The 25,851-nt window shown below is 48.7% G+C and overlaps 1 protein-coding gene across 2 annotated transcripts in view; it reads right to left on the bottom strand.

Annotated features, from left to right (window-relative positions):
- Positions 1 to 9,228, bottom strand: part of LOC114047348 (LIM homeobox transcription factor 1-beta) — a 174,820-nt gene extending 165,592 nt beyond the window's left edge. For both annotated transcript variants that reach the window (XM_027868150.1, XM_027868151.1), the window contains exons 1-2: positions 9,024 to 9,228; positions 7,969 to 8,155 (exon numbers count right to left, since the gene is read on the bottom strand). In XM_027868150.1, the coding sequence (XP_027723951.1) occupies positions 7,969 to 8,155; positions 9,024 to 9,162 (326 nt within the window). In that variant the 5' untranslated portion in view covers positions 9,163 to 9,228. The remainder of the gene's footprint in view (positions 1 to 7,968; positions 8,156 to 9,023) is intronic.
- Between the last annotated feature and the right edge of the window lie 16,623 nt (positions 9,229 to 25,851).

Genomic DNA, 25,851 nt, shown 5'->3' with positions numbered 1-25,851 from the left:
CCTTTCCTTTCCTTTCCTTTCCTTTCCTTTCCTTTCCTTTCCTTTCCCGGTATCTCTGATGGAAAACCGGCTTGCGTTTGATAAATGGCTAACCCCTCGAGACACAAGAGAAAGAACCTCTCCTTGCTTTACTTAGAGGTGGAAAAACCTCTGAATGACAGAAGGAAGCCTGTCCTGTTAGCGTGAAAATGTCCAAATACTGTTAAGTCAGCCTCTCTACTTCTAGGCATTTCTGGGATGCACCGACAGAATTTTCTTCAACGGCATAAAAATGTTAGTGTGACTTCAGCAGCTCACACCAGTAGTGCAAGAAAGAACTTATTCTTAGATGTGGAGGGAATGGCTTGCTTCCTTCAAAAGGACATAATTGACCCAGGGACAAATAAATGCTAACTCAGAAAAACAATTCCTTTTAAGGACAGACTGGGACACCTCTAGGACACTTGGAAACATGTGGGTAATGATTTTTAAAATGATCTCCCTCTCACCCAGGAATGTTGAAAGGAAAGCGCTCTCTGGGCTTAGGAGCGCTATAGAAATCAGAGCGACTATTACCAAAGATTCCCCGTTGCTTCTCAGAGGTAACAGTCACAGCTTTCCCCTCTAGTTCTGGGGGTTTAAACAACAGAAAAACAGCGACCAAAGAGAAGCAATTCATTTTTCTCCTGCCTTCTGGAAAATGACAATAATACTAATAGTGATAATTAGCAAAATAAAAATTTCTCCCATCGTCCCTGAGAACCTGCTGCGTTCTCGCCCTCCTTTCTTCCCAAGCGCGGCTGTAGAACATCTGGGGACATCTGTCCCCAGGGATTGTCTTTGTTGGCGGCAAGGTAATCACACCAGCTCCCTACCCCGGTCTCACTGCCCTGGAACCCGCTAGTCAGCCAGGCATTTCGTTCATTCCTCCGGTCCTCTGTCCTTCTTTCCATCCCTCCCTTCCGTGCAAATACCCACCTAGCAACATTAGGAAAAAGGAAAAGGAAACCACCGTGAGCCGGGGCAGGACGAGTAGTGGGGATTACAAAATCATTGCCGAACCAAATGCCTAGAATACTAGTTGGAAGGAACCCTAGAGATCTCGGTTCCACCACACCCATACAAATATTAAATCTGCCCTGGAAAACAGCAAAGAGGCGACTATTTATCAGACAAAGTAAAATGTTTTCATCCCCTGGACACCGAAGTCAAAAAACATTTTTCCCCCATCACTAGTAAATGAAGGTGCTGGGAGCCGTCTTTCTCTTTCATTCCATGATGTGACAAAAAAAAAAAAAAAAATGCTATTTGAGTTCCCTATTTTAATCAACTTTGTTAGGTTGAAAATCCACAACCTAACTCCATTCGGAAAACCAAAAGGAGTTTTGAAACCTATCTTTGAATTTTAAAATATTTTATACACGCCTGTACACACACATTCATCAAATGAAAAATAGATTTTCCCATCCTATTGCCTCTTTACCCAAGGTGAGCTCCCTGGAAAGCACTGCTTTGGGGGCTTGTTTAATTATTTTCCCCGAGAATGAACCAGCCAACTTCTCAGGTTAGTGATAGTAGGTTGAGGCTTCAGTATATGTCCTGAAAATTTCATGCTAAGAACCCCAATGGCGGCGGTGGCTGCAGCGTTCGGCGCCCTCCTTCTCCGGCTAGAGCTCAGGTACACCCACTCTGGCTGGCTAAGCAGCAGAGCTCTCTCTCCCACCCGCCCTAGGCCCTTTTGCTTTTGAGTTGGGGTTTTCGAGCAAAGCTTTTCTTAGCAATACAATTTATTCCTTTCTTCCAGACAAACTTGTCTTGTGGCATCACCGTCTCACCTCCACCCCTATACACCCCTTCAACTTATTGCAAAGCCCCTTTTCACAAGTTGGTCCATTGGTAGTGCTCAGTGGAGGGGTGGAGGGTTGGAGGGGTGGAGGGATGGAGGGATGGAGGGATGAATTTAGGTCATCACCGGACAAGTTTGTCGAGGTAGGAAAGCTCAAAGCGATTTCTAACTCAGGCACACAGTCAGCAGCAGTGTGTCATCTGGCTAAGCCGATATTTTTCTAAAGGAAACCCAGAAACCGAGACAAATTCGAGTTCTCCTTTATTGTGGCTTTTCTTGTCTTTTAAATACTTCTTCCCGCTAAATAATGTGCCAAATCCCCTCCAGGGACCCCCAGCAGCCACACTACTAACATCCACTCTCCACCCCCCCTCCCCCATCATTGTTAGGATCCTGGGATTTTTCGAGTTGGAAGAGATTTGGGAGATTATCTAGTCCAACACCCGCTTTTTACAGATGTGAATACGTTTCCATTGTAACCGCTGCAAGTTCGAGAAAAGGCTTGGTACTGTAACATCACATGCATACAGATTCCCATCTCTTTCGTGCTCAAGCCAATAATAAGGTTCGACTGTGCAAGGGCTCAGACACTCGGCCAATATTACAAAGTTAATTACTGCCTTCTAGCTCCCGATGGCTTGGAATGCTGAGATCTGACCAGGATCTATTCCATCTTAATCCACTGCACCAAGAGGGCCCTCCTGACAGAGAGCTCACGGAATAAATAAATCACTGGGCCTCACAATTCAGATCTGAGTCAGGGCTGGGCTTTCTCTGTTGCATTGCTACTCAGGCAGCCTCCTCATTTAACCCCCTGATCCATTTGCCTCAAAGGCTGCCCTTCCCACCCAAGTGAGACAGAAAAGAGCAGAATTTTTGTTTTGTTATTCTCCCTCCCCGCTCCGCCCCACAACCCATGTTGGCCATTGTTGAGCAGCCGGCACACCTAGATCTAGCATCCGGCTTTCCAATTGCTTCTACAAGTAGGGAGACACTTGGACCTTTTAATTTTTTCTTAAGGCAAACGTGCTCTGTGCTATTTTAAATAAGGTTTACAAGCAATATCTTATGTAGCTATTTAATGAATAAGATCTTTAAGAAAGGCACGAAGTTTACAGGCTCCACTAAAACAGCACAGTACTTGGGAAGAGGGGGGAGGACACAATTACGACCAAAGTCAGGTTGTACACAAACCTATAATGTGCTAAAAAGAGAACTGGGAGCAAGTTTGAGATGGGGATTCAATTAGTGCAAGAAAAAGACTAAAAACAAATTTAGCAAGGAATCAGAAATTTCAAATATAGTCAACACTAGACATATTTGTCTCACATATAGTATATGATTATTTATTTTACACCATCCCCACCTCCAAGCCCATCTACCCAAATTGTCTCTCTGCTAAAGGGTCCAATGGTAAGTAACAAAGGAGTTTGTGTCCTTTCTGATCAGTCAGTGAACTCTCTGGAAATCATAGGCACGTTGTTTCTGAGCAGGCCTTATTGGGAAGGAGGAAGCTATAGTCATGGCCTCTCATAACATCTATTCTCCCGTGATCAGTCAAGCCAATACCAGCCTCTCCAAACCTAAAGCCTCTGTTCTTCTTTCATTTTGCTTTTGGAGATAAGATTCTCCCCCAAATGACCATTGAACTGGAAGGACTCTGAAACACAGGCCAATGAGGAAGCACACAGAACACATGCATGTTGTGATTGTCAGCAAGTCTGGCAGCACCATCCCTAGCCCTGCCTGGTTTTAAGGTCCATGGCCACACAACTCAACTCTAGCCCATAGAGACTAACTAAGGCATGGAAGCCCCAGTGGATCTTCATGTTCTGAGGACTAACTGGATTGGCTCAATCTAGATGAGAATGATTTCTCCTGACTGCTTATATGCCTGCCTGCCTGCCTCAAAGTAGTCCATAAGTGATGAGAGCAGTCAGGAAGGTTGAACAAAGATTATATTCCATTGCAAAAGTCCCTTTGGTGAAAAGAGAATATGGAGGTGGGTGGCCTCCACCCAATCTTCGTCCCAGTGGTAGAAGTAGTTTGGCTCTGCTTTAGTAAATCAAAGGTAAGCTGCCCTGCCCTGCTCTGCCCTGCCCTGCCCTGCCCTTCCCTGCCCTACTCAGCTCAGGATCCACCTCTACAACCATGAGGACTGTGGATACCCAGATCCCTGAGTAAACAGAGAGTCCATCAAACCTTAGTATCATAATCCAAGGGCCAGGGATTCACACACACACACACACACACACACACACACACACACACACACACACACAGAAAAGAAGAGATACATACACTGTGCCCACCACAAGCAAGTAGGAATTTTCTCTCTCTCTCTCTCTCTCTCTCTCTCTCTCTCTCTCTCTCTCCCCCAAAGACAGAGAGGCAGGGTATGGATGTACATTTGTGTGTGTGTGTATAACACAGCCAGAGGGCCAGGGCTTTATGTGTACATACAAAGTACCACATTCAAAAGGGCAGAGATTCACACACACACACACACACACACACACACACATCCATACACTTTGTACCATAGACAAAGGAGCAGAAGGGCTCACACACTTTGTACAAAGGAATATGCATATAAGAATAGATATACACAGATATATACATATGCACAAATAGATATATACAGATGTATACATATGCACATATCCATATACCATACTAACAGAAAGGCAGGGGTTTACACACACAAATACAAATATATACTTACATACTCACACACACATATACATACCCAGGATGCAATCAATACAGATGGGTAAGAGCACACACACACAATACTACAGGGAGGTTCCAAGACAAAGCTATTTTTAAAATGGCTTTATTTCCTTGTGGAATACCATCATCACACAAGGTCTAAAATGCAAACTCCTTGCTGATTCTGGTTCTGTGAATTCAGCGAGAGGAGCAGACAAACGACAAGCATTTCTCAACAGAAAGCCCAATTCCAATGACAGCATCCAGATTACATTTCAAAAATCTGCTCTAACACCTCTCCGTCTCTAGTAAATGACAGTGGCCCTCCATATTTTACATGTTTCTGGTCTCTCAACAAAATCCAATATGTGCATCTGGATGGAGCCAAGTGACAAAAACAGGCACACACGGCCCACCCAAGCCCTTCAGGCTCTTTCTCCACAGACGAATAAAGCAAATTAATAAAGAACAATTGTGAGCCAGCACATGATCTTGGCTGACCAAAGGGGGCATGGGAAGGTTTGTCACCTGTGCCTGGAGGACAATGGAAGGAGGTTCTGACCTGGTACGGTTTGGGGGTAAGGGGATGTTGCCTTATTCAGTCTTGCCTACATATGGCTGGGTTGCCTCAAGAGAAATTTTTAAGTGTAGAAAGCAAAATAAAGTTTGAGGTTCACTAGACTGTTCAGTATTCTATAGGCTAATCATGCCTTTCTTCAATCTATCTTAATGAATTTGCAATAAAAAAGTTCAAAATGTGCTCTTAGCACTTACTCTAGTAAAAAAAAAAATCACCATTCCTTTTATTTTGTATTTGAAAAAGATCCACTTTTCTATTTTTGTGTCCAGGTGGCTTTCTCTCCCCCCCTTTCCTTTCTCTTCTCTTTCCCATTCTTCTCTTCTTTCACTGATTTCCCTTTCTTTCCCTTTCTCTGCTTTCCCTCTTTCTCCCTTTATCTGTCCTGCTCTTCCCTCTTCTCCTCTCTTTTCCCTTTTCTTCCTTCTTTTTCCCCTCCCCTCTTTTCCCCTTTTTCTCTTCTCTTCCACTCTTTTCTCTCCCTCTCTTCCCTTCTTCTCCCCCTCTACTTCCCCTTCTTTCTCTCTCCTTCTCAATAAAAACAGCTTTCACTGAATTGAACTGCCAAGAAACCAAATCACTGGGTGAACAAACAGTTCAAACCCGGATCCTAAAAAGTTCCCTGCCTGCTCCTCAGTTTTGCTGGGCCAGATCCTCCTGCGTGTTCAGTTGGAAAGGAGTAACTAAGTATTCGGAGGAGATTTCGGTCATTTTAAATTTGCTTCTGAAAAGGGTTGTTTTGAGTAAGAGAATTATCCACCTCTAAAGTGATGCCTCACCAGTCGGCTCTCAAGGTGGTTTTTCAGCTCTGTTTGTGGTCCCGAGTTGATAAACCGACAGAAATTCCCTTCCCTCTCCCGGAAAAAGAAAAGGCCCCGGCATGGCACAAACGGTTCTGAGCAGATGCCAAAACATGGATGCTTTCTCCTCTACATCCCTTTCCTCCTTGGCCCCAATCTGATCAGGTCCCCAGGAAAGTTATTGAAAGCGAAATAATGGGAAAGCCTGGCCTGAATTTAGAGGAGACACTCCGAGGCCAAAGCAGTTTAGGGAACCGAGGCAAAAATGTAGTACCGGGATATGGAGAGAAAAAATTCTACCCGTCAAAACTAAGGCACAAAAACGGGGGGCGGCTGGTGCTGCATTTAAAGAGGTGCCTGGGACCCTGGGTAAAGGATTCTTACTTCCAGGTCGCTCCCCCCAGCGCTGCCTAAGCCAGGACCTGGGCTAAGAGCCAAGCTGGACGAGCATAAAGTGCAATAAGAAGACATCACCCCACTAACTGGAGTAAGCTCAGCCCCAGCGTCCACACCTCCTTGCCCCTGCCGCTGCCTGTCTTGGAGCTCTGGCTCCCTTAGCCGCTGGGGTCTGAGTCTCCGGTAAGACGCAGGTTTCGCGGGAGAGGTCTCTTTGGAAGCAAGGCAGATGGCCCGCAAAAGCATTCACTATCCTGGGACCTCGGGTCTGGGGGCTCTCGGGTACTGCATCTTTGGGGCCGTGGGAGTCATTCCTACCTTAAAACCAGCCACACTTTTCACCCAAATCTCTTGGATTCGGTTACGGCAGTCTGTATCCTGTTTAGTTACTATTATTTGTTGGTTTTTTTGTTTTGTTTTGTTTTGTTTTGTTTTGTTTCATATGAAGAAAAATTTTAAAAGGTAGGACTAAGGGTCCTTTCGTGGGCAGCCCCCGAAGGACTAGCTGAAATGCTCAAGCCCCCCTCTTCAGGAACGCAGGGCCAGGGTCCTACCCGCTCCCTGGGTCCCGAGCAAGAGGAAGCCTCCCACGGCTAGCGCTTGGGCACTGCAGTCCTTGGTCCGGAGCCCCGGGCTCGTCCCCATGGAGACCGGCCTAGCCACTGCAGCTATGAGCAAGCCCGGCTCGGAAAAGGGCGGGCAGGCGGCGGTGGCCCCTGAAGCCGAGGGACAAAAGGGGCCGAACCGCCCTTCCCTTTGTCTCGGGCCGGGCCGGGGGCAGCTCTGAGTTTGGGAAGGAGGAGGAGGGAAACAAGACCTCAGGTCGGTGCGGGGGCGGCGGGCGGCCTCCCTACTTCGAAGGGCGCCAGGTCTTTAGTAAACTCAACCAAACTGAACCAAACAGTCTCTGAGAGTCAGAGAATCAAGAAAACAGGGCAATTGGGCCTTTGCAAATCGGGTGGGCCCAGTATCGGTATTCCTAGGCTCCGGGCCTGAGGAAGTAGCCAAGAGGGGCTCCGAGTTGCCACCATGGAGCACAGCAATGAGTAAAGAATGGCCTGCACGTTCTCTCCAGAGGCCCAGGGCTTGTTTTGGTCTGGGCCAGGATCTCAGCCTCTGAGACCTAGAGTATCCAGGGCAGGTAAGCTCCTTGTAGAAGGAGGACCCAGGGTAACTTTTCCTTACAACTCCAAGTTTGTGAGGGTGGGAGAGGGAGCTCTACGAGAGAGTCCAGAACTGTGGGCCTAAGTTGGAGTGGCCTCTGGATTCCTGGCGGAGTTAGGGTGGGAGAGCCCACAACTCTCTTGAACCGCACCTAAGGCAAACGAAAGGACTACCAAACGCTCCTGGATCTTTGCTGACCAGCAAGCAGGTCCCATAAAGCATGTAGGGACACTAGTGTTCTGGCCCGATGGGTCAGAGAGGGTAGGACTCTAGGCTAGGATGCTAGAAGACAGTCCGTGTGCCTGCACTGCCCCCGTGGGGGCTCAGGGCAGTTCCCTCTGTGCCCTGCGCTGGGGCTCAAGGCTCCAGGCTCCGGGGACACTGACCCCGGAGTGTTCTGTCCCTGTGTGCTCTCGGCCCTGGTGGTGGCAAATGGGAGAAGAAGAGGAGAAGGAGGAAGATTAAAGAGAGAGAGGAGGAGGAGAAGCTCTTACTGTTGGTAGTCCTGTTTGCAGTAGAGTTTCCGATCCCGGAAGTAGCAGCTGGTGGTGAGAGCTTGCTGACACGCAGCGCACTGCAAACACTCCTCGTGCCAGGACGACTCGTTCACTCGCATCAGGAAACGATCCGAGATGGGCCGCTGGCAGCCCTCGCAGACGGCGGGATGCGGGCAGTCCGAGCCTGAGGAAGGGAGACAAGAATGGGGGGAGGGGGAGGAGGTTTCATGAGCAAGGACTGAAGGAGTGGAGGCGCGGCCAGACACGGCCTTCCCGGTGCAGCCAACGGGTGCCAAACTCGGGGCTCTGGGAGCTTCCCGGCTGGAGCAGAGCCGGCCAGCACCGGCTTGAGGGACCAGGGCCCACGGCGAGCTCTTCAGGGATGTCCCCTACCCTGACCCCTGTGCTCTTGGCCCAGCAGGCTCAGGCCCTAGTCACCATGAAGAATCTGCACATTAAAGTGGTCAAAATCCCACAGTTCCAGTTATTCAGAAGAAATGCTTTTTTCTCTTTTTTTAGGGGGTGGGAGTGGGAAAAATCTCACACTGAAGAAGAAATGAATAGGTAGCACAAAGCATTAGAAATACAATTAGGAGTTATGAGACCTGAGTTCTAATACCAGCTCTGCCACTAACTTGCTGAGTGACCCTGGGCAAGTCAGTTGCCCTCTCTGGGCCTCGATTTCTCCGACTATAAAATCAGGAGATTGAACGAGATGAGCCTTTACGTTTCCTTCCATCTCTAACGTTCTATGGTTCTATAAACTCCAACACTAGGACCTGTGTTATCAGTCCGGTCCCTCTCCGGCAGCGGCTCAGAGTAGGGCTCATTCGGCTTCTGTCTCCAGTCAATGACACGAAACTTTGGGGGCCGCCCCTACCCGCCCGCCCCCTTCCTTGCAGCTAGGGACAACTTTCAGTTCCAGAGCCCTAGTTTCAACCCATGCGGATATTAGGAGGAAATAGGGCAAGGAACGGCCCAACTATCGATGCGGCTGTGGGATGTCCCTCTCCATCCTCTCCCCTCATCTCGTCCCTTCCCTCCGCACTCACCCAGGAGCACCCCCAAGGTGGCGGGCCCGGGGCGCAGGGCGTGTTCTTCCATTTTGATGCCGTCCAGCATCTTAGTGCAATCGGTCTGTCCACGGGGGAAGCACCTCTCCAGAGACTCTGGACCTGTTGCTATATCCATGGGGCGCCGACACGGGGCTAGCTGTGAACCCGGGGGTCCAGGAGGAGGCTTGGTCGTCTGCTCTATTCCCCGAGACCTGGAGACAACACGCGAACCCCGGCGGGGCTCGGGTCAGACTCCCCCGGAGGATGGGGATCAATTTCTTTTCTTTCTTTTTTAAGCGTTTAAAACGTTTCGCAGGACCCCGGAGAAGAGGCGAGAGGAGCGGCTTATTCCTCTGGGTCCTGGCCGTGGTTCCGGGACGCGGGATCTGTCCGGTGTATGTACACACACGCACACACCCACACGCACGCGCGCGCGCGCACACAAATACACATGCACATACACACACACACATGCACACACTCCCGTCTCTTCTGTCACCTGTTTGTCAGCGAAGGCTCCCTAGCTGCGGCGGTGGCAGCAGCAGCAAGAGGAGGCGGCGAGAAAGCAGAGGAGGAAAAGAGGAGAAGGAGGAGGCAGGCGAGGGGGCCCCACAGAGCTGGCCCCCGAGGGCTGAAAGTGGAGGATGCCAGGCTGTGCTAGGCTGTGCAGGGCAGGACCCGCAGTCGGGTCCTGGGCGGAGCGGGGGTGTTGGGCTCCCGGGCGCGCTCTGCACACTATTAATGTGCCATGGTGCGCCCGAGGAGCCGCTCAGTTTAGAGCTGGATCTGGAGGCGGAGGGATACTCCCGGCCCGGCAGCCGCCTCACCCCTCCCTCAAACTTCCTGACATTTGAACTCCATTGGTGCGTCTCGTATCCCTGCGCTAGGATGAGCCGTCTTCTCCACGTCAAATAGTGCCGTCGCTGGGCGCCCCCCCAAGGGCTTGCTGGGCCTCAAGCGCGTAGCCAGCACCGTCTAGGGTCCCGGGCCTTGGTACTGTTGGCTCAAGCCAACGTGGACGCTCAGGGAAAATGAGAGTAAACTCTTTAAAAAGTTTTTACTGTGTCTGTGTTTAAAAATTCTTCTTTCCTTCTCTGTTCTAGCCCCACCCTCTTGGAAAATTTGGATGGGGGGGAGGAGAAGATTGACAAAGTTTTTTCTTTCTTTCTTTCTTCTTCTTTTTTAATAAGAAGGGGGAGGACAGAGATATGTGACTCCCAGAAAGGTCAGCGCTGGAGGACTGCGGGGAACAGGGAGTGTGTCTCCTCTGGTTCCCGGGAAGGGGACAGTGCTAGGCAGAAGCCGCAATGTCGGGGCCAGTCTCTGGGAGGGGACCCAGGGCAGGGGAGGTAGGTGGAGGGTTTAAACCCTAGCTGAGTCTTCGGGTCCTACAGGGGAGAGGGGAAGTGAGATGGACCAAAACGGCGTAGGGGTGGGGAATGTAGGGGGAGTGAGGAGGGTAGGGTCAGAACAGACTTTATTGAAGCTCGTTGCGGGTCTCCGAACGCTCCAACTCGTCCCGGAGATCAGTGTCCTGGGCTTTTTCTAGTTGCGTCCGGAAAAGACGGGTCTTCTTCCTCTCCTCTCCCGAGCAGCTCAGACTCCCTCCGAGGTCGCAGAGGTCCTAGTAGCTGGTGCTGGACCGAGGCTGCTGTCCTGCGATCTAGGGGTCGGAGAGAAGGAATTTCCTCACAGTCCTGCTCCACCACTAGAGAGAGTGGGGGAAAGCGGCGGGAGGAGGGAAGAGGGAGGTAATGGAGAGAGATTACTGGGGAGGCAAAGAAAGGAGAGGGAAAGACAGGGAGAGGGAGAAGGAAAGGATGCAGATTAACCCTGAGCCATGACTGCGCATGTAGAGCCCACCGAGAACGTCACTCTGGGACTCAGCTCAGGCTGAGAACTAGGAACCTGGCCTAGGTTGATGGAAGCCGGGCCTCGATCTCTTTTTCTCTAGCTCAGTTTCCTATTGAAGATAACGACTCAAGCCCTTAGAGCATTGATTGAGAGTGAAGTTCAGGCTCTGCTGACCCTCTCCCCTCTGAACAAGGAGTCTAGTCCTAAATTCTCGGGGCTGAACCAGCCGGATTTCGATGTGGATCCCGAAGTCTAGGCGGCCAAAAAACAATGCCTGAAACACTATTGGTCCTTGACCTATTTGCCCCGTCCTTGGAGGAAACAGGAACTGATTGCTCCAGGGATTGAGAGTTCTTACTGGACCTCCTAGCAATCTGAACTTTGAGCCCTAAAATCTGGTTCGACCTCGGGCACTGCTGGGGCGCGGGAGGCGGTTGCTTCTCTCTTACTGGCCACAATGAATTAGTCCTAGGGATTTAAGGGAAAGCCGACGCACTCCAGGGGCGCGGGAGTGGGGTAAAGAGCTGGGAGGATGGCAATCCGAAGTCGCAGCCCAGGCCCCAGGTTATGTGGAGAGCCCTGAATCTGCTTCCTCGACTTGGTTCCTGTGGGTGCTCGCCAAAGGTTGGCTGCAATAGACTCAGGGCCGAAAGGATTGGAGCTGGGGGGAAAGGGAGGCGTATTTCTGACCCCAAGAAAGGCCAAAGGGACAGATCTAATTTGGATTCTGACTCAGCCTTGGCCAGATCCACTCCCTAAATGCTGGGGGGTCTCCACGGAGGAGCGGGGTGGGGGTGGGAGGAGGTGCGGAACCCCTACCCCAAGCCTTTTAGAGACCAGGCAACTCCTTGTGAACGTAACAGGGGAGAATGTCTAAACAGTGGGTTGGCTCACGTGAGCCTTTGCTCTTCGAGGTCTAGGGTGGCCCTTCCAGGGAGTCGTTCTTGCCGGGCAGCGGGGAATGAAAGGTAGGCTAGTCAAGATGAAGGCAGTGGATCCGCTAGTCCTCTGCGGGACACCTATCCTGCAGGGGGCAGCGGGATATAGGCCACCGCTGCGGGCGGCTTCGGCAGGTCACGGAGCGTGGGTCCTGCTGGGTCGTGTTGGCGCTGCCCTCTGCTGGCCCAGGGGCTTTCCTACACCTGCCCTCCTGGGCAGCAGTCCTGGGAGCCAAAGGACAGGTGCTGCGTACCCTGCCCCTTCCTCCGGCCTGGAGCAGCGGTGGAAGAAGGTCCCGGAGTACGACGCCCGAAGGCGGGCCATTTCCCAGAGAGGTTTCCCTTGTAAACCACCCAGGAGTAGTATTCGGGAAAGCAGACGGAGAGGAGCGGGGAGGATCTGTTCTCCTCCAAGCGGGGGTGTGGATGGAGAAAGCCAGGTTATGCTGGAGTCTCAGACCCGGGCCCCAGCGGCTGCCCAGGCCGACCCAGTCCTCTCTGGGGTTCTGACTGCAGTTTCCTGACTTCTTCGGGTCGGATCAACCTGGTAGCAGTCCATGGACAATCCCGAATTCCGGCTGGGATAGAGGTATTGTCGAAGGGAGTCCCTTAGGAAAGGGTGTCGCTTTTCTCTTTGATGGCATCTCCAAAGGTTAGATCTGGCTCCAAACACCCACGAATCCCTTAATAGCCCGTTGTAGAGCTGCCATTCAGGAATTTCTCGATACTCCACTGGAACCTATTTATGTTTCCAGCCCTCCCCCCCAACCCACCCCCGCTGGGATAAGGCCTTTCTCTGGGCCCTTGCTGTGCCCCTTTCGGCTTTTAAGGAGGGGAGGGGTGGGAGGGAAGGAAAGCTATTTCTAATGGTGCGGGGATTTGGGCAGCACTCTCCCGGCTTTTTCTTATTTTATATCAACTTCTCTCTTCTCTTTCCTGCCTTCGACTTTCCAGGATGAAGAGGCCTTACTTTTCAGTCTGGCCTTCATTCCGCTCTTGGTTATTTAGTCTGCCCTAGAGTGTGGACTCTTAGACCTACCTGCCTACAGGATTCCTGGTGCGTATTGATTCTTTGAACGGATATTGACAGTGGAGGGGGCCCTTCAGCCTTTTCACAATCAGGTCAGCCACTACAACTATCGTGTACATCCCACCACACTTCCTTCACACTGCAATGCCCCGACATGTCCGCACACCGTGCATAGAACAGGCGTTTTCTGTAGCTTGCCCCGAAAAGAAGAGCCATCTGCCTCTGGGTCTTGTTCAAATTGATTTTTAAAAAAAAATCTTTTCCAAGGTGATTGGGGCCAGTAGCTGTCAACGTGAGCGCTCAGCTTGGGCCAGAACCTCAGTGCTGGAGACCCACGGGGAGACTCTGGTCTCACTCTGTTTAGCCTTTAACCCTACATCTCCTCCTAGAGTCGGAAAGGCGAGTCTGCTGTCAGCTTTTGAGTTTTCGTTTGTGAGTCTTAGAGAAGAGCAGTCAGGAGTCCCTTGGGAGCACAGCGGCCGCAGGGCAAGGCCGGTGGCTAGCCATTCTTCGGCCGACCAGAGCTCTTGAGCGGAGTGGGGCGGGTGGCTGGGAGAACACCTCTGCCCAGCTGAGCGCTGTTTCCCTGAGGGAGGAGTCCAGGAAGCCCGCTCTAACCGCAAACAGTCCAATGCAGGAGTCCTCTTTGTCCTCCAAGGTGCTTAATCTTCAGGGTGGAGACTCCCTTTCTGGGCTGTCTTGGGGCTGCACCTCTGTTTCGAGAACGCGGGACTTCCATCCCTAGGTGGCTGCCCAATCGTTTCTCTCCCTTTCTATCCCACTGGCTGGTAAACGTCCTTTGGAAAAGACTCCTCTGGACAGCGAAATGATCCCCCAAATCCCCCTTCCTGCCTCCACCACCAACAAAATTCTGGGCAGTTGTCCGCCCAGCTGGGGAAGCAGGTTGGAGCGGCTGCGTGCTCCTTAGAGCTTTGCCACAGAGAAAGTGTGGAGGGGGTAGGTGTCGGGGTATGGCGCACCAACTTTCACTCCCCAGTACCTCCGTATTCAGTCTCCAGTACCCACCCCCTGGGAGTGTCTTGGGCTCACCCTGGAGCCTTGGGCTAGAGGGGTGAGAAAGTTCGGGAATATTCTTCGAAGGTTCAGTTTAACTACCTAGTCGGGGCTGGGGAGGGGTGGGGTTGCCTGGCCGGGGCTTCTCGTTTGAAGCGGGAACATCTGACTTCTTGGTCCAGTGTTCCTGGACATCGTTTAGCCGAACTCTCCCAACATCCTGGTTTTCTCCTACTTAAGAAAAGGTTGAATTTGTGGCTTTTTGGAGGTGGGGGATTGGGACGGGTGTGTGTGTGGGGGGGTATCTAGTCAGAGCTTGAAATAATGGCAAAGACTGCTACATTGGCCAGCATATCTCTAGAGGCCGCATTTGTCCCACCCGGCCAATTCCAGACCAAAGAGTCTGTAAAGACTTAAGAGCCTGGATCCCTGGCGGGGTGAGTCTACTAGCATACTCAGATGGACCACTGAACGAATGTGGTATTGGGGAAGAAATATAAGCCGCTTTTTCACTTTTTCTCGAGCCTTCAGTGGCTGTCAGGTCGACCTCCACTCCTCTGGGACCCCTTCGTTATTTTTCACCTTTTCAGGAAAGTAACGAGACTAAGCGGTTTTGTGGGAGCCTCCGGTCCCAGAAGAGAATGCCAGAGGAGTCGAACAGACAAACCCTGGAGATGGCGAAGGATTTGCGGCCAGGCCACTAAACTCCCAGACCCCTCCTCCTATCAGTCAGAGGCTCCTAACCAAGTCCGGGCGTCCCAGCCCCGGGAGCCGCTGGCCAGCGGCTTCCCGAAGCCTAAGACTTAGTCGGAGGGAGCTAGCGGGCAGGGGTAGCAGCCGTGCTGGCTGGGCAACGGAGGGCCCAGGAGAAAGAAATCTAGGTGGAAGCAAAAGAAGGAGAGAAGGAGAAACCGGAGGAAACTGGTAGGAAGGAAAGTAAAGATCGGAGAGAGAGAGAAAAGTGGCAAAGAGCTGAAAAGGGAAAAAGGAAAAATGACCAAGGGGAAAAAAAGAACAAAACAGGAGAGAGGAAAATAAATAAGTACAGAAGAAGGGAAAAAGAAGTGAAACGCAGAAAAGATGAACCGAGTAACCAAGATTAGAACAAGGCCAGAGCCTATTAGGGCAGAGAGAAGAGGCAGAGGCCACCTTCCTCTCACAGCCCCCTGGCCATGACGAGCTAGGATACCTTCGTTTGACTGGGCCCACCAGTCCCCTCCGAAGTGGCCTTTGACCCTCCCTGTGTTCAGGCAACCCAAGTGACCTTCTAATCTAGCCCCATTTCCTTGGGGAATTCTGTCTTTTTTGATTCCCAGGACCCTGGAGGGTCAGCTCCCACTGGCTCCTCGCATCCTTTCACATCGAAGCTGGGGGAGGTCTGGTTCGGTCAGTCCTCTCTTATTCTTTCCAATTCCGTTGGAAAACCTATCTTGTTCTCCAAAGACAGGTCATGGAGTCTCTGAGGTTCCTGGCTAAGAACCAGCGGCCTTCGGCTTTCAGGGAATCTGGGGGCAAGGAATTGAGGCGTGCATTTAACGCCATTTCTCTCGAGGGTATCGAGTTGCTTGTGCATCAGCTTCTTCCTGAGATTCCTCCTTAGCCCTCTGGATCCTGGATCCTGGATCCACAGGGCACTAGATGCAGCAACCTAGGGCTGCCGAAAGCCTTGCGTCCCAGTCACCGGAGCCCCTTCGCCAGAGCTCGCTGTCGGTCTGTCTGCCCTGCTTCCCTCAGTCCAAAAGAGTCCGGAAACCGTAACAGAGGCGAGAATCCAGGAATCTCGAGGTGGGGGGCCTGGGTCCTGCTCATCCTTCGTATTCAGGGGTGAGCTCGGTTCACCGTAAGTAAGAAAACTAAACCTGAATCAGCTCCTGGGAAGGCAGTTCTCTGACGGTAGGTAGCATTTTAGTAGCCAGAGATAACGGAGACATTTCTCAGTCAAGCCGCTCATGTTGGTGAACTTAAAGGAGGACAAAAGCCAGAGCTGGCTCTCTGGAGGGTATAGTGCTGGGGGCCTGGGCAAGGAAGACACGTACTTTTTCGCTTACGGTATAGGAAAGAACACTGGACTGAAAGTCAGGAGTCAAGAAAAAGGGTTCGACTCCTAGCTTTGACCCTTAGTAGCGGTGTGACGTTGGGCAAGTCCCTTTCCGTCTCTGAGTGTGTGTTCTCAACTGTAAAATAGGGATAATAACACTTGTCAGACCTACTTTACGGCGTTTGTGATGAAAGCGCTTCGGAAGCCTTAAAGCGCAATAAAAATGGGATTTATCATTCCCTAGCTATAGAACCTCTTTGAGGGGCCAGCAACCGGCAGAGAACTGAGTTTGTAACACGGGTAGGGACGTAGCGCTACCACTGGAGGCCCAAAAGTTGGGCCTGAGACGGGTCGAGGTTTACCCAGCCAACTCTCTCAGCTCTGCTCTCCTGGAGGAGCGTCTGGACCCTGGCTCCTGTCCCTCCCTCTGCCCGCCACCGCGGACACTCTATGGAAACGCAGGTCCAAAGGTCATACAGCTCTCTCAGGAACCTTGATGTGTTCTCAACCGTGTGCTGAGACACCGTGAGGGTGTGCGCTCCACGAGAGCCTGCTAGTGGGTGAAAAGCTGTGGAGGAGTGTGTGTGGGTGAGATGGTGAGAGACGCGGTAAGAAATAATGTGGGTGAGAGACCCTCTGAGTGTGGCCCCGGAGACTGAGAAGTAGAATGTGAACGTGTGGGCGTGAAGTTTCAGGAGCGCTCCTGGGAGAGATTGTGAGCGCCTAGGTGAAGGAGAGATTGTGAGGATAGATCAGTAATGAGCGACTTCATGCCAGGGAAACTGTAAAATAAAGAGTGGGCGAGAACTATGTCTGAGTGGAGGAGAAGCGGGGTGGGAGTGGGGAAGCGACTATGAAATTGAATGTGTGCATGAGGCTCGGAAGATGTGGGCAAGAGATTCTATGGGTGAGAGAGATGGTGGGATAAGAAACCCAGAGCGATGTGAGACAGTCAAATAATGTGAAAAGAGTGGTTGTGAAGCTCCTTGAGTGTGTGTGTGTGTGTGTGTGTGTGTGTGTGTGTGTGTGCGCGCGCGCGCGCGCGCAGGAGACTGTGAAACTGAGACTATAGGTGAGAGACCCTAGGGAAGAGACTGGGGACCTGAAAGTGAGAGGCTGTAACAGAGAGAATGTGTGAGGGTCTGCTTGAAAGACTGACCAAGTGAGGTTGCGGGTATGCATGGATTTATTAGTGTTTGAGATACTGCAAGATATTCCATGAGACTGAAGGTGGAAGTGGTGAAGAAAGTTGGGGTGCGAGTATAAAAAAGAAATGGGTGGGTGAGGGAAATATTGTGCATCTGTGTGGGGGAAGAGACTTTAAAAGAGGCCTGTGATTTGATGGCTAGATGAGTGGAACTGAGAAACTATTTGTGCTTGGTGGGAGAGAGAGAGAGAGGGAGAGAGAGAGAGAGAGAGAGAGAGAGAGAGAGAGAGAGAGAGAGAGTGTGTGTGTGTGTGTTGATGATGATGATGATGAGGTGTGAGAGTTTACATTGTAGAAAGACTGTGTGGGTGCGAATCTTTGTGAGAACCCTTGTGGGTGCTGTAGTGGTTGAGATTGCGTGTGCAAAAGGTGGAGGGGGGGGAAGAATATTCAGTTTAACACCTCTCACCCTTAGCTCCTAGAGCCCCTTCTCCCTTGGCAGCCACCCCTGACCAGCAGGTGGAGACAAGAGCCACAAAATGGGTGTTCAAGGACCATAAGGTATGGTCGCTGGGTCCCACCCGCAGGAAGGAAGGCATCCTCAGAGCTTAGTCTAAGGTCTCTGCCTCAGCCTCCTACTCTGTCTCCTGTAGGACAAAGAGCAGCATGGGTTGAGTAATCTTGGCTTTTAGAGAGGCACCGTAATGTAGTGGATAAAATGCTGGACTTTGAGTCAGGAAGACCTAGCGTTGAATGCTGTTTCTGACACTAACTCTGTGGCTATGAACAGGTCAAGTAACTTTTCTGAGCCTCGACATGAAAACACCTGTAGTACTAACCTCACAAGGTTGTGAAGTTTAAATGAGGTAACATAAATTAAAATGCTTTGTAAATCTTAAAGCATTATGTAAGCATTTGCTATTATTTTAGTGAAATCTTAAAGTTGCTGGGTTAGAGAGCTACTCGATCCTTAGAGTCTAAATCTTTCATTTTACAGATAGGGAAACTGAGGCATAGAGGGGGAATGACTGGCCCACAATTACAGAGCTAATTAGTGGTGTAGCTGTGACTAGAATACATCCCCTCTGACTCACAGTCCAGTGCTCTCTCTACTAAGCCATGCTGTCTCAGACATATGTGTTTTGTGACAGAGATCATGATGAAAATAAGGAATGGGTGGTGGGATGGGATCCAGGCTATAAGGTACCATCTGGTGTGAGAGTTTAGAATGGAGAATTTTTTTTCCACCCAGGGAGGCATCTGGACACAATTGTTCTAGTCCTGTGGTTTGTTCCCTGCCCCCATTTATAAGCCCCTTCCACCGCACCCCTCCCAGAGATGCTGATGACCAGCATTATCCTGTATCCTTTCCTGGGAGAACTCTTGGCTACCTATCATAGTATTGAGACATATTGATTCTACTCCTAGAGTCATAGAGCCCTAGAATAATCAATCTGGAATAGACCTTTGAGATCATCTGAAGCCCAGAGAAAGAAAGAGACTTGCCCAAGGTCATAAATCCAGTAAGTGATGGAGCCAGAATTCTTACGTTAGGGAATCAGATGTAGAACTGGAAAGGACCTTAGAGGTCACTGATGAGGAAGCTGAGAACCAGAAAAGGGAACTTATTTGCTCTAATAATAATAATTATTATTATTGAGGTAGGTGCTAGATTATCCCCATTTCATAGGTGAGGAAACTAAGGTTGAGAGAAGCCAAGAGACTTGTCCAGGGTCACAGTGTCTAAGGCAGTATTTGAACTTAAATCTTCCTGATCCCAAGTCCAGCAATCTTCCTGCTTCTCCACCTGGCTGCATGAGGTAATCTCCTTTGTCTGGAATGTTCTCCCTCCTCATCTCTTGGAATTTCTAGCTGGAATGCCACCTCCTACAAGAGGCCTTTTCTGATTTCCCTTAATTGTTCATACTGCCCCCAAATGACTTTATATTTACTTTGCATAAACTTTGCATTTACCGTACATGTTGTATCCCACCCTCACCCCCCACCCCACTAGAATGTAAGCTCCTTGAGGGCAGGGCTGGATTGTTTTTGTTATTATGTCTCCAGTACCCAGCACAGTTTCTTGATTATACTAGGTACTTAATAAATGCTTGCTGAATTGAATTAGGATTTATCCATAGGGAGGACAGAGATATGCCAGGATTCTGAGGGAAGTTATGGTCTTCTCCTCCTGTCTGCCATTCTTACAAAAAAATGGCTGAGAGAACTCACCTATATGCTCTCAGATTCAGCTTGCCTGTCTAGAGACAGCCTCCAGAAGCACACTCTAGCTGCTTCATTTAGAAACCTAAAGGAACGGTTTTGGAGGATCTCTCCACTCTTGACAAACCTCCCTCCATATGACTGTAATGCCAACTACCCCACCCCACCCCCCATCCTGCCTGCCTCTGGCTCCCCAGACTTTTCAAGTCCACAGAAACAGGTCTTTCCAAGCCTGGGCTAGCAGCTTGAAGGCATAGATAATTGCGGGTTCTGGTGAAAATCACTTTATCCTTCGGGCCGCTGCACTGAAGTGGACAGCTCAGGGCTTTCAAGTGGTCCTTTTATATGATTTTTAAAAGCAAGAGTTGGTGAGAAGAGGCAGTCTTCCTGTCAAAGCAATGGGGAGTGAGTTTTAGAAACCAAAGGCTGAAATCAGGGGCTTCTCCATGGAAGATGTGTGCAAAAAGAACAAAGAGCCAACGACCATATTTAGAGCCATAAAAACCCTATTAGGACATTTAGAATAAGTTGCAGAAAGACATTTTAGAAGAGTTGAATACACAGCCAGAGAAGTAAGCCTGTTTATTGGACCCAACACCATGGGCCCATTGCCCAGGGGAGGAGGGGACCAGGTGAGATGATGGTCCCAGTGCCCATCCTATTTGATCTCCAGCTTAAATACACTTCAAAACATTGGGGCTCCACAGGGCTGGCAGTTAGCCCCTTCCTGTAATTATCTGATGTCTCGTTAACTTTTTATGAGTGTCTGTGCAAATAAATGCATTTGATGTGCACTTGTTTTGGCTAGGGCCTGCTTTATATAGGATGCACGTGTGTCTTCCGTTTGGCTTCAAAAACGACAAGAACGAGGAAGAAAATAAAACTTCAATATGGGAGCTGGGCTGGGCTAGGCTGGGTTGTCATGCAGAGAAGAGCAATAGAGCTCGAACTATGGGACTGCCAATTAATATCCCACCCAACAAGATTGTTTATGAGTGTTCAGCATTTGGAATGTTTAATCGAGGAATATTTGGATAATTACAACAGCAAAGTGTTGTTTTGTTTACCAGTCAAGCTTATTGAATGATACATCTCCAGGTAGTGAAGCTGGGCTAATGTTCAGTTGTGAATCCAGGGAAAGGTATTTAGAACATAGAAATGGGTCTGACCTTTGATAATTGCTCTCTTGTTTTGAGGCAATTGAAATGAATAAAGATTTTTTGCATATTTTATCACTCGCATCTTCATTGTCTTCTTTTTCATTCATTCACTCATTCATTCATTCTTCTCTGCAGTATGGGTTCCAAAAATTATCTATCATTTATCTGGGAGGAAATTGAAATGATAGGATCAGAAAGGAACTGTTCCCTATTATCCATCCATAGGATTCTCTAGGTTTTAGGGCAGATGGGAAAATATTAATAAGGTCTCACATTTCACTATCAGACCAATAAGGGAACCTCAGAACATAGAATGTTAAGCTGTCAGATCATCTAGTCCAATCCCTCCCTCCTCCCTCCCCTCTTCCCTGGACATTTTACAGGTGAGAAACTGAGGCTTAGAGAGGGGAAGAAATTTGCCCAAGGTCATAGGGTTAGTGAGTAGCAGAATCTGGATTTGAACCTGGTTCTGCTAACTCTGAATTTTTTGCTGTTGCCACCAAACCATCTCTTTTCATGGTGCCTTATAGTTTATAAAATGCTTTCCTAACAATAGCCCTTTGAGGCAGGTGGGGTAAAACGCAGCATTCCTGTTTTACAGATGAGCAAACTAAAAGGAAAAGTGACCTTATCCAACGTCACAGAGATGGTAAGCCTTAGAGCCAAGTTTCAAATGCAAGCATCCTCACTCTTTTATTTTCAGCATCTTGTACTAGTTCTTGGATTTACCAAATTTATAAGGAACCCTGCCATACTCTTAGAAAAGCTAACCTAACCACAGAGGCATTTTTTAGATAGATGGTTAAGTTGGGTTGGACAAGGAAGGAGCAGTCTTCAGACCTTACGGGGGTAGGAAGGCTGGTACGCCCTTCCTTCTCAAGAGCAGATTCAAATGTCAAAGCCAGACAACATCTCGAGAAATCACAGAGCACATCTTCCTCCTTCCTTGGACAGGATTGCCTCTGATCCAGTCTAATCTAGTACCACTCTAATGGATTCATGATATCATTGGTGTGGGTATCACCCCCTTTCTCCTTTTCAGCACAGATCTCAACCCACACCTACCCTTTTGTCTGAGATGATTATTGTCTGTGTCTTTTTAAAAGTACTTTTAAAGTGCCCATTATGTGCCAGGCACCATGCTAAGCACTTTACAAAAAATACCTCCTCTTCCTGTGAGTCTGTTGTAGATGGTCCATCCACCACAGTAGAGGCCTCCCTCCCGACTCTTCAAACAGTTCTTGGATATCAGTGCAGACTGTGGTCTGTCCATTCATTATCCCTCATTCTTGTGACATGACAGGCCCTCCTCCTATTCTGGTCATCTGTAGAGATTTTTTTAAACACCATTCTTCAGGTGCAAGTCATTGTTAGTAACAGGCTGCAACCTGTTTATACCCACCAGGTGTGTTCCTCTTGCCCTTGGGTCACTTGCAATTATGAATCTTCTGAGATAGGGTTTTGTGATTTGGAGTAACATCGCCAGGAAGATATCAGTATTAAAGAGACAGGTTTTTGCTGCAGGGAGCAGTTCAGAATCACTGAAAGATGGAAAGACCTGCAAGAATTCCTCCAATGCAATCCAGCCTGCTCTCTTCTCCCTTTTCAATCACAGGTCTAATTCATTGTCCAACTTCATTCTGTGTGTGTGTGTGTGTGTGTGTGTGTGTGTGTGTGTGTGAAAGAGAGAGAGAGAGAGAGAGAGAGAGAGAGAGAGCAATGATGTCAGAGATGTAGGACTATCTTGGTGAGAAACTCTGCCACCATTGCAGATGAGAAACTGCTTTACAATATGTTATCTTAGAGAGTCGTATAGGTTCAACACCCACAGTTTAAGAAGTACTGAAAGGGTTGAGAGTGGAAAAAGCTTAAGAAGCCCTGGTTTAGAGCACTGGGAAATTAAAGTGATTTGCCCAGGATTACATAGTCAATGTGAATCAGAACTGGAACCTGAACCCAGGTCTTCCTGATTCCAAGGTCAATTCCTTATCCAGTAATGCAGGACATCTCACCATGATATGTATTTGTGTGAATGTTCAAGTATACACACATATATGCACATAAAAATATATGCATCCATATAAATATATTTGGATCATATGTTTGTCTCTTAACATCCTTTACCACACAATTCCTTATTTGTGTTGTTTTGTAGCTCATTCTCATCCATTATGTTGCTCTCTATTGCCTTTTCAGTGATCTTCACCTTTGGTTTTTGGGGATTGTAGAGCTCTGTGACACAAAACCATACAACAACACTGGGTGAATATCAGTATTTAAAACATAAGAGGAATTTTCCATGCTCCTTCCTCAATAATTTCAGAGAGTCCAGATTTCAGGATTGAATAAATCAATCAAAGATATGAACTAGGTGTGAATGTGACCTAGACATCTCAATTGAATCAAATAATCAATCAATGAAAGACATTTTAACTAGGCTAAAAAGTCTCCCATCAAATTAGAAGTGAAAGACATACAAGAAGTATGTTGAAATTCAGGGAAGAAAACTGCCTGTACCCACAGATTTTGTTTGTTGGTTTTGTTTGTTTTTGCAGCAGAATAACAGCCCAACCTAGAACTCAAGAGATTCCATTGGAGAGTAAGGAAAGAGCAGGTTGAATCAGATCTCTGAGAGGGAATCTCTTGGGGGGAGGAGGAAAGATATGAGCCTTGGTCTCATCCACTAGCACCACCACCACCCCTACCTTGATCAAAGAATGACCTTATGAACTTTGAAAGATTAGAGGACTTGCACTTATCATTAGTATTTTATTATTAGTAGTAGTATTTATTATTATTAATATTAATCTTATCAGCTTCCCAGGATACCAGTGGCTGGTGACAATGTCTGCATTAAAAGCTAAAGTCAAACTAGATACACTAAGGAAAGGCAGCTTCAGAACTACAAAGAGCCAAATAGAAAACTACAACATGCCTAGGGAGAACTTCATGAGAAGGAGAAAAAAATGACTTCTCAAAATCAGTTGCTATAAGATACCCCTTTGGCATATGTGCTTTTTAAACTTCAGTCCACCATAACTTTGTATGTACTGGTGGAAGAGTATGTCACAGACTTTTTTGGGGGGAAGGAGGGGGAAGTTTTGTACCAACTATTCTTACCATAACACCTTAGTAAATATTTCCTTTCTAAAAGTTAATTAAGTCTGGCTGAGGGCATACTAGTGGGGGCTCATGAACTATATAATGAGAAAGCTAACCCACAAGCCCTCAGCATCCCCTATGTCCCCGAGGAGAGAAGTAGCCAGCCTTGTTCAGCGGACCCAATCTTCTGGTGCTAGTGAGAACTGGGATAATAGTCCCAGAATGTGTGCTACAATAAGATAGGGTTTTGTTTCAGGGAAACTAATTCAAAGGGCTATATACCGTTTCACTTGCTTATCACAGTTTCAGCAATATGCATTTTCCCTATTCGTTGTGTTGGTAAGACTGATCACTTTCGCATTGCTGTGAGAGGTTTGACAATGTTCTGTGTAATTAATACTATTTTTTTTTCTGGTCTGGACTTGGGATTTCAGAGAACTCATGGTGAGGAAACCCCCTTTACCCACACAGAGTAGCAACTGTTTTGTTATTTACAGTCTTTGAGAGTTCCCAGGGACACTGAGATATTAAGTGACTTCTTCAGGGTCACATAGCCCATATTATGTCAGATGTCTTGCTGACTCCAAGGCCAGATCTCTAGCTTCCATGGCATGGTGCCAGGTTGCCTCTCATTGGTATAATGCCAGTCTGCAAACAAGAGCATTGGCAAAGCTTCACCATCCACAGGATCCTTTTCTCAATTTGGACTTTCAGTAAGACATCATTGATTGAGGGCAGTGACCCCATTTGATGAGAATATCTCCCTGTTTTATCCTCACCTGGCATTAATCTTGGTAGACCATTGAACAAAGTTATCTTGGAAAGTCACATCAGTCATAGGTCTTGTATAATGTTAAACTCTTCACTGTTGGAACATGCAAGGAAACATGGGATAATTTGGAAAGAGAGCTGGCAATCATGCATCTGAGTTTAAGTACTGTTTCTGACATGTGCTAGCTATAATGTGTGACTTTGGGCAAGTCACTTAACTTCTCAGTGCCGGGGCAACTCTCCAAATTGCAGAGTAGGGGTCAATATGCAATGATAGAGGAGGTTTCCTCATCAGGAATTCCCTGTATCAGGTCCTGTCCCAAATACCAAGTCCAATCCCTTGAACACAGCAGATACATTTAGGTTAACCAATACAATGAGTCAGAAGATCAGACTCTTCTCATCTTGGCTGTCCATGGTAAGCCCCCTAAGTTCTGGCACCAGGAAAACTCAGACACCAGGTTAAGGTCACAAGACTCCAGGGCCAGGGTGAGGCTCAGAAGGACCTCATCCCACAATTTCTGAAATGCTACCTCTGAAAGGGTTAACAACAGTCACCAGCTCACGCTGCTGGCTGCCAACTCTGGGGAAGGAGGTGATTCAGTTGGCCAGGAATATGGCAGAGGAAGCAGGGGAAAGGGAGGGAAAGAGAGGAGGAGGCAGTGATTTAAGGAAAGTAACTTGGGAATAAACAAACAAGGGCACCTCTGCAGCTTCCCAGGCCCAGCCTCTCTTCTCCTCACCTCTTTTGGCCCTCTCTTTGCAGGAGGGAGGAAGGGAGCCAAGCAGTCAGGATGCCAGGCACAGAGGGGCATCAGGAGGTCAGAATGGTGCCTTCCTCTTCTGGTCCAGCCCCTGGAGACAGCCAGAAAGAGTGTTAGGTTTGCAGTCAGAGCACTTGAGTGTGTCTTCAGTAAAATCATCAGGCTTCCCCCACTAATCTGTTTAATTTCCAGATCAAACATTCTATGCCCTACATTCGAACATTCTATGTGCTAAGGTCCTTTCCAGCCTGGATATTTTATGGGTTTTTTTTAGCTTGAACATCAGATGTTCTGACACATTATGTTCTAAGGGCTCTTCTAAAGCTCTCACATTTCATGTTCTGAGGGCTCTTCCAGCTCAAACAGCTATAGTCTAACACTCTATGTTGTAAGATCTCTCTTCCCGATCTGACTCTTAATGCTCTTAAGGGAACAGCTGCTTGGCTTCGGGGTGGAGGGATAAAAGATGCAGGAGAGAGCCACAGCCAGGCTAAGGGGTCACAGCCAAAGGCAGCTGTGCCAGCTGGCCCAGTTTTCCTTCCTTCCTTCCTCCCTGGGCTCTCCCAGCAGGCTAACTAAACATGAAGCACCTTCTCCCTTTCATTGGCTAGGGCCTCTCTCCTCCGGGCCATCTCCTCCCTTCTCCTGGGGTTTAAGGCTGGAGTTCCCCCCTCTTTTCCACTTCCCCTTCAAGCCAAAAAGCTAGGCCCTCCTCCAAGCTGGGGCCAGGGGAGCGGGGAGGATAGACTCTTCAGGCACTAACCTCTTCCTTTTATGGAGGTCC

The sequence above is a fragment of the Vombatus ursinus genome, unplaced genomic scaffold (assembly GCF_900497805.2).
Source record: "Vombatus ursinus unplaced genomic scaffold, bare-nosed wombat genome assembly UNPS02014786.1, whole genome shotgun sequence".
In the NCBI taxonomy this organism is placed as follows: Eukaryota; Metazoa; Chordata; class Mammalia; order Diprotodontia; family Vombatidae; genus Vombatus; species Vombatus ursinus.
This window is presented reverse-complemented; position numbering and strand designations above follow the sequence as displayed.